Consider the following 12,180-nt stretch of genomic DNA (forward strand, 5'->3'; position numbering starts at 1 on the left):
CAGAAAATGATCTGAGCATAACAGTCTTATATGACACTGCTTCTGAGTCTATAAAAACACACATTTAACTCAGGCTATTTCAACTGCATGCCTGGCAAAAAGAGAAGGAGTTGGTGGAGTGGAAAGTGGAAGAGAGAGAGCCCAAGACCAAGACAGAATAAATCCATAAATGAAGCAGTGATGATAATTCTGGCCCATCTTCACATCTATGAAGTGACTTAGCCGGAGTGACTTAGAAGACACTTGATTCTTCACCCCTCACATTTCATCTCAGCACCTACTTTATGAGCATCTCACCCTCTTGAAAAACACTGGCGTTTAAACATATTACTCTAAAACATTATAGTGCTTTAAATATTTGTTACTATTTTTGGTACAACACAGTCTTGAACACAAGTCAAATATTCCATTGGGTATTCAACCAAATAATCACCAGTCTATCGTGATGCAGGAAGAAAACCTGTTTGGGTTGGGTTTAGAGAAAAAAGGCACATTGATCTTTTAAATAACGTCTTCCTAAATAATCTTCAATGACAATTCATAATATATGTGATTTTTTTCTTACCTCATGTGCTGACTCCAGAATTGTAGAATGCTACACCTACTTCCTTTTACTGTTCTGGGAATCTCAGTTGTTACTTAGGGAGTGTATTAAAGAGATCCACTAAGCCATGAAGAACTGGATGAGATCATAGTCATCATTCTTAGAGTATCTGTGGAAAAGTGATGACAGTAAAAAAAATAACTAATTTGTGTCAAGGGTCTTTGTGCCATGTACCGTGTGGAACATTTTTCACATATTCTCATCTTTTCCACAACCATCTCATGGTTCACTCAACAACTAACTTACTTTATTGCCCACCTACTACATGACAGAAACTCTTCTGGGCTCCAAGGAGATAGCAGCAAACAAAACAAAATAAAGTTTCTGTTCTTATGATGTCGAATTCTGATGAGAAAGAGAGAGAGAAGATAAACAAATAAATATATACAGCATCAAGTGATGAGAAGCCCTATGGAGAAAAATGAAGCAGGATAAGGTTAGAGAATGTCAGAGGGAGCCTCACATCTATAATCCCAGCAATTTGGGAGGTTGAGGCAGGAGGATCACATGAACCCAGGAGTTCGAAACCAGCCTGGGCAACATAGTGAGACCCCATCTCTACAAAAAAGTTAAAAAAATTAGCTGGATGTGGTAGCATACACCTATAGTCCCACCTACTTAGGAGGCGGCCTTGGGAAGACGGCTTGAGCCAGAGAGGTTGTGGCTGTAGTGAAATGTGATCACACCACTGGACTCCAGCCTGGGTGGCAGAGCTAACCTGTCTCAAAAACGTTTATATATATAAACATAAAAATATGATATATATATAACTATATAAAAAAGACAGAGGATGCCAGAAGGAAAGGTGGGTGCAATTTAAATAGGGTGGACAGAGATGTCTCTCTGTTAAGGTCGAGGAAGCAAGGGAATGAGTCCTATGCCCAGGCCAAAAAAGCACTGGGATTGCCGTGTCTGCAGATGGGGAAACCAAGCTCCCAAAGGCTCTTATTTAATAAAAGATGATGATCTCACTACACTTCAACACAGCCTCTGCTTCACATATATCCAGATACAGGTCAGAAGAGGGCGGTGACTATACAAGATTAGCAAGTCCAGTTGAAACACGAAACTCCACACGGCTCCTAGCACAACATTGCTTTGTCTGTATAAAGCTTGATCTGGTTGATTTCTTCCTATTACATTGAATTAACAGAATGGCAGGTTGTATTGGTGTTACATAGAAAAGATGTAAGTTTTCCTAATTGTTTTCTCCCTCTTACTCAATCCAGGAACAAAGAGTCAATGCAGCATGATTTCAGACATGCTCACAGAGGGTCAGGGGACTCCTCAAAGAGGTTGCAGGGACTTCTTTGTCAGATCACAGTGATGTTCAGTGGTCAGAGCTCCAGGTTGACAACCCCTGCTTTAACCGGAGCATCAGTGACTCTGTATTATACAGTGTGGCTCTGAAAATCAGATTTCTGGGACCCACACAAAGCTTGAAAATAGTGTGCATGCTATGGCTCCTTGTGAAGAGTAAATAAAGATGTTCTTTGAGTCATCTTAAAAAAACTGGCTTTGAATGCAAAATTCCCTTAAAAGATTCCAGTGGAATAAAAATCATAGGTGGTAGCTTGCATGTTTTCAAAAATAAATGTTGTATGTGGGTATGGTATTAGGTGAGAAAGGATTTTAGGCAATTCTAATCAAAGATTTGAAGAAACAATGAAAGATCACTGCCTGACTATGCTTTTCTCTCTCATCTTTTCTGATGGATGTAATGGATATGACACGCTCTATTTAAATACACAAAAATGGGTACTTATCTATAGCCTAGAGCTTTATGGGTTTTTTTAAGGTCAGTTTTTTGTTTTTATATATAAACATTGAATGAGGAGGGACTTCTTCAACTCCAAACATTTCAGGAAATGTCTAATTTTCATACTGATTAAATTAGAAGTCTTACCCATTAGGTGAATAAATAAAAGGAAGAACTGTAAAGAGGCATTGAAAGCCAGAGTTTCTTGTCCAGTGAAGTTAATAAGAAAATCATTTCCTCATAATTTCGCTGTTTGTTGCAGTTTGGTTTAAAAAAGGTGAATATTCAGGGCATATAGATAGATGTTGTTGGCTGTGGTGGTTATGGGTGTGTGTGTGTGTGTGTGTGTGTGTGTGTGTGTGTGTATGTGTGTGTGTTCAGGGGGTTGCTGAGAAAAAAGGCCTGTCTCCCCTTTTTCCCCCTAAAGGACCATTAAAGCAGGGACCAGCAATTGTTCTCCAGTTTGCATTTGCTCTTTTCTCCTTTTAGGGACAGCCCCTCCCTGCTTTTTGGCAGGTCACATGGCTGCCTATTAGAAATATTAGAAATGCTTCCCAGGAACTAAGTGATGCTTTGTGACTAAGCTCTCACCAATGGAGCAAGAGTGGAAGTGACAGGCAGACCTGCTGAGCCACCTCCTTAAATACAATTTGTTTCTTCTTTACTTTCTCTTTCCTCCTCACCATGAACAGGAACTTGGATATATAGTGTGAACCATTCTTACCTAGGTAGGTGAGAAACACACTGGAGGGTGACAGAGCACCATGGGAGAAGGATGAAGGAAGAAGTATCCACCCATGGATGCTCGGGTAATTTAGTGGAGAGGAGCTACCTACAGCCTGCATCAAATGCCTACTTCTGAAATATTTCAGAAAAGATAAATGAATCTCTGGTTTGTTTGGGCTACTGTATTTTTGTTGTTGCTATTGTATTTTTTCTTTGTCCTAGCAGCTCATATTCAAATCAATAACTTAACGGATATGAGGAAAAATTAAAAGTTGACCTGGACCCAGAATACTGAATTTTTGAATCCCATTCTTAACTAGCCATCTACTATCCTTTTAGGTGCACAAGGAAATTGCATATGTAAATGAGGATTTAGTTTCAAACTCTTGTTCTCTGCTCCACTGGATCATGCAGAGCAAATGTTGCAAACCTGGTCACCAACAGGGGCTGGGCAGGTAAGTGCAAAGAAGCAAAACTTATTGAGTAGAGCTTGGTGTAGTGGAGAATGCGTGATCCACCTAAAGGACTGTTGTTCTGGGACATGGGCCTCAGCATTTCTTGATATTTTTACCTGTTTAAAAGAAAATAGAAATCCAGATTTTTTAAAAGTAAAATCCATAGACTTTTCAATTAACAAGCTGTTTCACAACATTTTAAAGTAAAAATACTATATGCACTGTGATACTTAATTTTATATGTCAATTTGTCTGGGCCCCAGGGGCCAAATACCTGGTTAAAATATCTGGGAGTGTCTGTGATGGTGTTTCTGGAAGAGATAGCATTTGAATTGGTGGACTAATAAAGCAGATGGCCCTCTCTAATGTCGAGTGTGCATCATCTAACCCTTTGAGGGCCTCAATAGAGCGAGAATGTAGAAGAAGTTTGAATTAACTCCGCCTAACTTCCTGAATTGTGACATTTATCTTCTCCTGCCTTCGATACTCCTAGTTCTTAGCCGTTCAGCTCAGGACTGGAATTTATATCAGTGGCTTGCGTTTGGATCATAATCCTGAAAGACACAATTCCAAATGCCATAATCCTGAATGTTGAAATTCCAAAAGATCAAAATTCTAAAAGTTTAAATCCTGAAAGTTCAAAATTCCCAGTGTCTAAAATTGTGAAATTCACAATCCCAAAAGATTAAAATCCCAAATGTTGAAATCCTGAAAGCCAAATTCTGGGAAGTTGTATGCAGGATAGCTACATCAGGTTAGGCAAAATTATTATCTTGTTATTGTCTTTATTTGCATTTGGGGGAAAAGTCAAATGAGTGGATTAGCCACAGCGTACAGCAACAAATAAAACTTCAGTTTAAAAAATGCATCATTTACCTTCCTACTGATGACATTTCAGGAGGTTTTAATGAGTTAAAGCTGAATTTGCTTGAAGAAGCCAGTAAAGCTTACTGACTGGTTCAAAAATTATTACGTGCACAGTAGGATAAGAAGATGTAATGTTCACAATGGCATTGCTGTTCGATCACCAGCATTGTTTCTGCCAAAACTATGTTATGCGTATGAGGGCACGTGAAATGGATTTCTGTGAACCCTAAACAAAATAGAAGCATGGCACAGAAGGTAGAAAGCTTTAATAGGAAATATACATAGAATCATGGAATAATTTTGAAAAGAGCAGTGCCACATAGGAAATGAATGTTATCTGAAGAGAGCCTGCCCTAAAAGAGAAAAGCAGATATTCATTGTGATGAAAAACTTCAAAACATAGTTAATGACCATGAAAGTCTGCCAGTTCTTAGGGATTTTCTCTGTGCAATTGCCCACAATGTATCCTTGTAATATGTCAAATTTTAGTTTTAGTTTTCTTTCTTAGTATTTTTTTACTATTTTAAATTGTACTATTTTTACAACTTACTGTGTATTTCATATTTGTATCATTTTCAATACTGGAGGTGTAAATGTTGTAGAAACTTTTAGAGAGTTCTGATACTTTTTATGCATTTTCAAATTTGATTCGATGAAGTACATTATCACAATGTGGACTGTGTTTAAACATTATGCATATACATAAAAATATTGAAACTTCTTCAATAAATAAAGAGATACCTTTTCTGTACATCTACATTGTGAAAGATAGAATTTATCAAGATCTTAGCTCTTTGGGGGATGGTGTAAATGATGGTTTTGATTGGTCCCATCAAAAGACTTAGGTGGTTTGTCATGACCTCAGTTATAAAGCTAGGTGCACACAATTACCAACCACAGTGATATGTGTTTATACATTTCCCTTTTTGACCTCTTTATGAATACAGTACATCTGCTCATAACTGTTAAAACCATGTGACTGTTGTTAGCATACCTCAGTGTTTATACTTGCAAACATATGCATATTATTGCTTATTTTATCATATAAAGTGGCCTACGAAGTATTCGTTAATGTTTTTATTTTTCTTAGATAAATCCTCCTTTAAAAATGTAAATAAATATTTTAGATAATTTTAAAATAATTTTCTCTAGAATTACATTTTGGGGATTTTGATCTCTTGGGATTTCAACATTCAGGATTCTAGTGATGGGGATTGTGCCTTTCAGGATTATGATTGTCTCTCCATTGGCTCTCTTGCTCTCAGGCCTTGGAACTTCATCAAAAGCTTGCCTGGGTCTCCAGTTTTCAGGTGGCAGAATGTGGGGCCTCTCTGCCTCCATAATTGCATGAGCCAATGATTTATAATAATCTCTTTTATCCATCTATCAATCAATCCACCAATCATGTATCTATCTATCTCCTATTGATTCTGTTTCTCTGGGCAATCCTGACTAATATATGCACCAACAAAAATATTTCTGCAGGGTAAGGCCCTAAGGCCTAAGAGAAATTTCCTGTTGCTTGAGCTAAAAATTAATCTAGGATCTATTACCAAAGCTATGTTGTTGGCGGACATTTTTGAATCACTCTGTGAAGTCCCACACCAAAATCCTGGATATCTAATCTGTTAGTAAGATAAATCTGTTTTAGGCCAAATGTATATAGGCAGCAAAAAGATTCAAGTCCAAATGAAAGAGAGAAAATTAGCCTAATGTCTTGAGCAGATATAGTATGGGCCATTTGATCAAACCTTTCTCGGCCAAGCCAGTAGTTCTGGAGCCTATTTTCCTAGCCATTGGAATTAGTTAGGTTTTCCTGGTTCCAAGCAAAATAACTTGCTAACAAACAAAATGAACACTTTATTGGAATGTCACAAACATCTGGGAATTTGGGCATAGCGGAAACCAATGAAACTTTTAGAATCTTGTCTTTTTTTGCCAATGAGAAGACTCAGCGTCAAGTACCTTTGACCTTGTCTTTACATCTTTGCTGGAGTTCCATACCCACAACTAATAGCCGCTAAATGTCTCGAATCATGTCTGAATAGGGGACCAGGTAACTATAACATAGTACACATAGTCAATAGACTGGGATGAAGCCATCAGAAAGAATGTGGTAGATCTGTTTGCTACCAGGGGAAGTGGGGCACCAAGGTTAGCCACACAGAGTGAGACAGGGAATTTCCACAAACAAAAACCACAGTGCTCCTTCTAAAAGAAGGGGAAATTATTCTTGGTTAGGCCAAAACAATAGATATTAATCATCATAACAGTTTCCATGTGAGGTTTCCCTTCTGGCATTTCTTGGGAAAATTATATATTTTTTTCTGAATCCCATATCCTGAGAAAAATGGGTTGTAGAAATCAGAAAAATGGAGAGGGAGAAGTATTGCAATTCTCCTGTGAGAACAAAAGATTAACATTCAACTTAGAGACGTTACTACTCAAAGGAATGCAGTAATGTTGAGAAGAAAGCAAGAGCACAAAAAGCTGGCATGCAGAGTTGAAGGTCAAAGTCAACATTTCAAGTAACTGGGAAAGGGGCAAGAAGAGGAGAAACAATCACTGTCTCACCACTTTTGCTTGTAGCTGTAGCCATGTAATAAATACACGTTCATGATGCTGTCTGTCACTAATGGTAAATTCTTACAATTAAAGTGAATGTTAAGGTTCTTCACATGTTATCCTCTCTACTAAACCTATGGGTGGTGTTCCAAGACATAAAAAGTTTTGAAAGCAAAATAAGTTATTCAATTGATCGCTACACATGGTTCTGTGTACAGCTGTTAATCTTAAAAGATTAGAATGTTGCATCATTTCAAAGCCAGCCAAATTATAATGTTCACCTTTTCTAGTACTTATATATTCAATCTAGACCACAGTTCTTTGTAAATAGTCTAACTAAACCAATGTATCTTACTTATTGAACAATTTTTTGATCTTCCTAATGAATCAGTACATGAGGAATATGGGAAGCATTTTAATCACAATTTATGATTTAGGGCATTCTGGAGAATTCTTATCTTATTTCCATATCCCTAACATTAGTGTCTGTCTGGAGTTTGGAAACTACACCAGCCACAGGGATGAGAGAGTCTTCAAAGAAAAAGCAAGAGAGGGAAACAAGGAGAAGGAGAGCTGGCTGAGTCTTCTTAAGAGGGAGAGCGGACGTAGGTCTTACACTGTCATCCCTGAGAAGCAGAGAGAGATCCTTATGAAGGAAAACCAAGGGAGAGGCAGAGCAGGCCCCTCTATTATGGAGATATGAGGGAGGCAAAGGGACGGTGTGCGCATGCACGTGTGTGTTTGTGTGTGTGTGTGACAGAGAGAAAGAGAGACAGACAGAGAGGAGGGTAGGGAGACAGAGAGAGACAGGGAGAGGCAGGTGAGGGTAGGAGGAAAGGAAGAAAGCAGAAATAAATTCTTTTAAGAGGCTAAGGAAAACCATTAGAAATTCAACTTTTTTTAGTATTTAAGATTAGATAATTCTCTAAATGTGGCTGTGAGAGCTCAGTCTGGGCTGACCAGGCAAGGACCAGGTGGACCCGAGGAGGACCACTCAACCCTCATTGGGAGGGGATGCACCTGTATATGGTTTCTAATGGTGTTGGGGTATCCCTTCTGTCAAGGAGTAACTGTAAGCCCCATTTGGCCTCAAGGTCTCCATAACATTGAGGTGGACCAGCTGGTGTTCCCAGACAATTGCTACAAACAGTGGGAATATATTATAGATTTTGTCCCCAAAACTCCACTGGCGATCCAAAAGGACTCACCTACAAGGACAAAGACGAGCTGAAAGTGTTGAGAAAGAGATCTGTTTTATGAATGACTTGAATGACAATACAGAAGACATGCTTAACGCTAACTGTACAAGTATAAGAAGTGAAGAGACTTCAAGGTTTAGACTGAGGGAAGACTCAGTGTGAATAATTAATAGGCAGGGCTGCAAAAAATCTAATGTGACCTGTGATGAACAAACAATAGTATTTCTCGTGAGTATCAAATGAGATACTGCATGTGGTGTCAGGAATGCACTAAGTGCTCAAAAAGTGTTAACTACCATTAATGCTGTGGTTACTGTTTGCTATTGTTAACATGAGGGTGAAAAGAAGGGAGAAGAATGGTGACTGCTCCAGGGCCTGTGTCCTTGCTCTGCCCTCCTGTTTCCTCTCTTCTTTCCTTCTACACTCTCCCTTAACTCTACTTCAGCGTTGCTGGGGATGGCAAAAATGGAGTTAGGAACTGAGGGGAGATGGGGACTAGGATCAGTAGTCAACCTGAAATTCCTCATACCTAATAGGCCCATGTCAGGAGCTTTCTGTGGGTCATGTGACTGAATCCTCACAACACCTCCAAAAGTTAGAAATTATGGCTTCCTCATTTTCCGGACAACAAACCAAGGCTCAGAAAGTGACTCTTCCAATATTATAGAGCTAAGAGGAGGCAGAACCAGGATTTAAAGCTATATCCTTTCATTTTTCTTCATGGCTTTCTCTATGTGACTAGAGACCCCATTGTAGCAGCTGCAATTTTCTGGGTCTGCAGCGGGGGGGTGGGGTTTGGGGGTGGAAATGAGGGTGTGTGTGGAAGGGTTCTGGGGGATTTTGGATTGGGGTAGGAGAAGAAAGAGGATTCAACAAACGTAAGTATATGTCTATGTTGTATTTCCAACTAATTCAAAATGTCTGTTCCCCTAAGAGTGGCTCAACAATAGTACCTTTGCTTTTTAGTTCCAGAAAAATGATTGGGTTTTAGACTTCTAAATTTGCCTGCAGCCCCTGATGGGTCAGATGAAACACCTCCAATGTGAAGTGGCTGTACAAGGAAAATTGAGATGTGAGAGCTATTGGAAAGTTTTTATTTTCCTTTCACCTCAATGCTCTCATACTCAATTTAGGATAAAAAAATTACAGGATGAAAAAAAGCTCTCTCTTTGGAGATAAAAATAGCACATGCCACGTCACTTCTAAGAGCAAGCCAGCAGCTGAAACAAATTATTTATATCTTATCTCTGGCCCTTTTCTAAGTTTATTGGTCACCTTTCTGTTTAATTACTCTTGCCATTATGATTTAAAGCTCTCATATTTATGGCATTCATTTCAGTAGCACTTGCTTGTATGGATTTTCTTTTTCTCAGCTTTAAAGTTTAGCCAAGTCACACCAAATAGCAGTTTTAGAAGTTCATTACCCACTTCTGAACCCTTTACCCTGAAAACAATAGCTATAATTTTAAAGAAAAAGATACTGACTAGTCAATGACTTTACTTATACTGCAAAATTTTCACAAATTATCTTGTTCTGTATTCAGCTACAAGTTCCCAAAACTATGTAGAAAAATGATCAAGTCTGGGGGGTCTATCTTTGTTTTCTCTTTTCCTCTCTCTTATTTGAAAGTAAATAATATTTTAGGGGGCATGGGGAAGAACATATATTTAAAATGTTATTTTTTTCATTTACAGAAAAATTTTCTGGTACCCGGTGGACTTGGGATAGGCAGAAACCTTATTATTAACTAAAATTTGAGAACTCTTTAGTTTGGTAACTTTGAAGTGGTTCTTTGTTGTGGTTTGAATTCTAGGATGGGAGCAAAAGCTGTCAACAACCTTGGATAATTACTAAACTTTTCCTGTATTTGTTCTTCACCAATATAAGAAATTACTCTCTTCAGCGTGGGGACTAGTGGAGCTTACTTTAAAAAAAATAAGGAAAAGGTGGTATTTCTCTTCCTTTGAACTGAAGGGGTGGCCTGCCCCCTCCACACCTGTGGGTATTTCTAGTCGGGTGGGACAGGAGACTGAGAAAAGAAATAAGACACAGAGACAAAGTATAGAGAAATAACAGTGGGCCCAGGGGACTGGCACTCAGCACACCAAGGACCTGCACCAGCACCGGCCTCTGAGTTCCCTCAGTTTTTATTATTATTTTCATTATTTCAGCAAAAAGGAATGTAGTAAGAGAGCAGGGTGATAATAAGGAGGTCAGCAAAAAACATGTGAGCAAAAGAATCTATGTCATAATTAAGTTCAAGGGAAGGTACTATGCCTGGATGTACACGTAGGCCAAATTTATGTTTCTCTCCACCCAAACAGCTCAGTGGAGTAAAGAATAACAAGGCAGCATTGCTGAAAACATGTCTCACCTCCCACCACAGGGCAGTTTTTCTCCTTTCAGCATTGAACAAATGTACAATTGGGTTTTATACCGAGACATTCAGTTCCCAAGGGCAGGCAGGAGACAGTAGCCTTCTTCTATCTCAACTGAAAGAGGCTTTCCTCTTTTACTAATCCACCTCAGCACAGACCATTTACAGGTGTCTGGCTGGGGGACAGTCAGGTCTTTCTCATCCCATGAGGCCATATTTCAGACTATCACATGGGGAGAAACCTTGGACAATACCCTGCTTTCAAGGGCAGAGGTCCCTGCAGCTTTCCGCAGTGCATTTTGCCCCCGGTTTATTGAAACTAGAGAACAGCAATGACTTTCATCAAGTATACTGCTTGTAAACATTTGGTTAACAAGGCAAGTCCTGCATAGCCCTAGATCCCTTAAACCTTTATTTTATACAACACATGTTTTTGTGAGCTCCAGGTTGCGTCAAAGTGGCTGGGGCAACATGCTTGGGGCAAGGCTACAAATTAACAACATCTCAGCAAAGCAATTGTTCAAAGTACAGGTCTTTTTCCAAATGGAGTCTCTTATGTCTTTCCTTTCTATATAGACACAGTAACAGTCTGATCTCTCTTTCTTTTCCCTACATGAACTATCTTATCCTTGGGAAGAAGACATAATTTCTAAACAGAACTTTGTCCCCCTATCCACGGTGATTGAAATTTAATGATACTGAGGAGAAAACACACAAGGAGGGATGACAAAATTTCGAAGGGGGATTTGGGAAAGGCCTGTTTCCCACCATCCACACATTCAGATTAGAAGGCTAACAATTATTTATGAGGTGGTCACGTCATGAATTATTAACTATAGAGTGATCACTTTGCTACCGACAGAATTTTCTTAGCACTTTATTTTAGCAAACATTAGCTTCCCACACTACATAAAGAGTGAATATTTAAAAGAACTGTACAAAAATATTTTTGTCAGTGTGTTTGTCATTGACAACTTGAGAGGAAACAGAAAGCTTTGTCCTCATGCAGTGAAAGCTCTCACTTGCAGCCTACACAAAGCCAGAGAGGTAGGGCCAGATTCGTATCTGCACTTGTGTGGGGCAGAATGGGGGGTTCTGATTGGCAGGGGCCCTAGCCCTGTGAGAACCTAGTTATTAGGAACAAATCAGGACAGAGAAACTCCTCACTTTTCTGGGCTGTTCCAGTTCAAATTAACTTTGGGGAATGGAAAGCCAGTCTCACTGATTAGAGAGTGGAATCTTTCAGGCTGAGTGAGTCTCATGATGTCAACCTGGCCAGCATCCTGCTTTTGGGCAGAATATACATAAAAGACACTGGAAAAGTGACCGTCCTATGGCAGATATCCCTCAAAAAGGCATATTTAACTTTAATGAAATAAGAGTTCAGGGCTGAACTTACATTGAAATTGACAAATGTAATTTTGAATCTCATTAAAGCTGTCAAATTTTTGAGTTAGACATAAAGTAAAAGAATGCTGCAATTGCAAACTTCCTGTTCATAAAGTTCAAACTAAAAATTGTAAATTTCTGATTTATGTTTTACCTTTTTGATAAAAAATTCAACGACCTAGCTCCATAACACACACTTTAAAATTTTGTTCCTTTCCTTCTTAATTGACCACCTAAG

At 38.9% G+C, this 12,180-nt stretch overlaps 1 protein-coding gene across 1 annotated transcript in view; it reads right to left on the reverse strand.

The window, feature by feature from the left end:
• Window positions 1-213: 213 nt before the first annotated feature.
• Window positions 214-12,180, reverse strand: part of LOC129472927 (general transcription factor II-I-like) — a 59,087-nt gene continuing 47,120 nt past the window's right edge. The window contains exons 4-5 of the mRNA XM_063632210.1: window positions 851-949; window positions 214-713 (exon numbers count right to left, since the gene is read on the reverse strand). Of these exons, the coding sequence (XP_063488280.1) occupies window positions 665-713; window positions 851-949 (148 nt within the window). The 3' untranslated portion in view covers window positions 214-664. The remainder of the gene's footprint in view (window positions 714-850; window positions 950-12,180) is intronic.

Source organism: Symphalangus syndactylus, chromosome 23 (genome assembly GCF_028878055.3).
Source record: "Symphalangus syndactylus isolate Jambi chromosome 23, NHGRI_mSymSyn1-v2.1_pri, whole genome shotgun sequence".
Classification (NCBI taxonomy): domain Eukaryota; kingdom Metazoa; phylum Chordata; class Mammalia; order Primates; family Hylobatidae; genus Symphalangus; species Symphalangus syndactylus.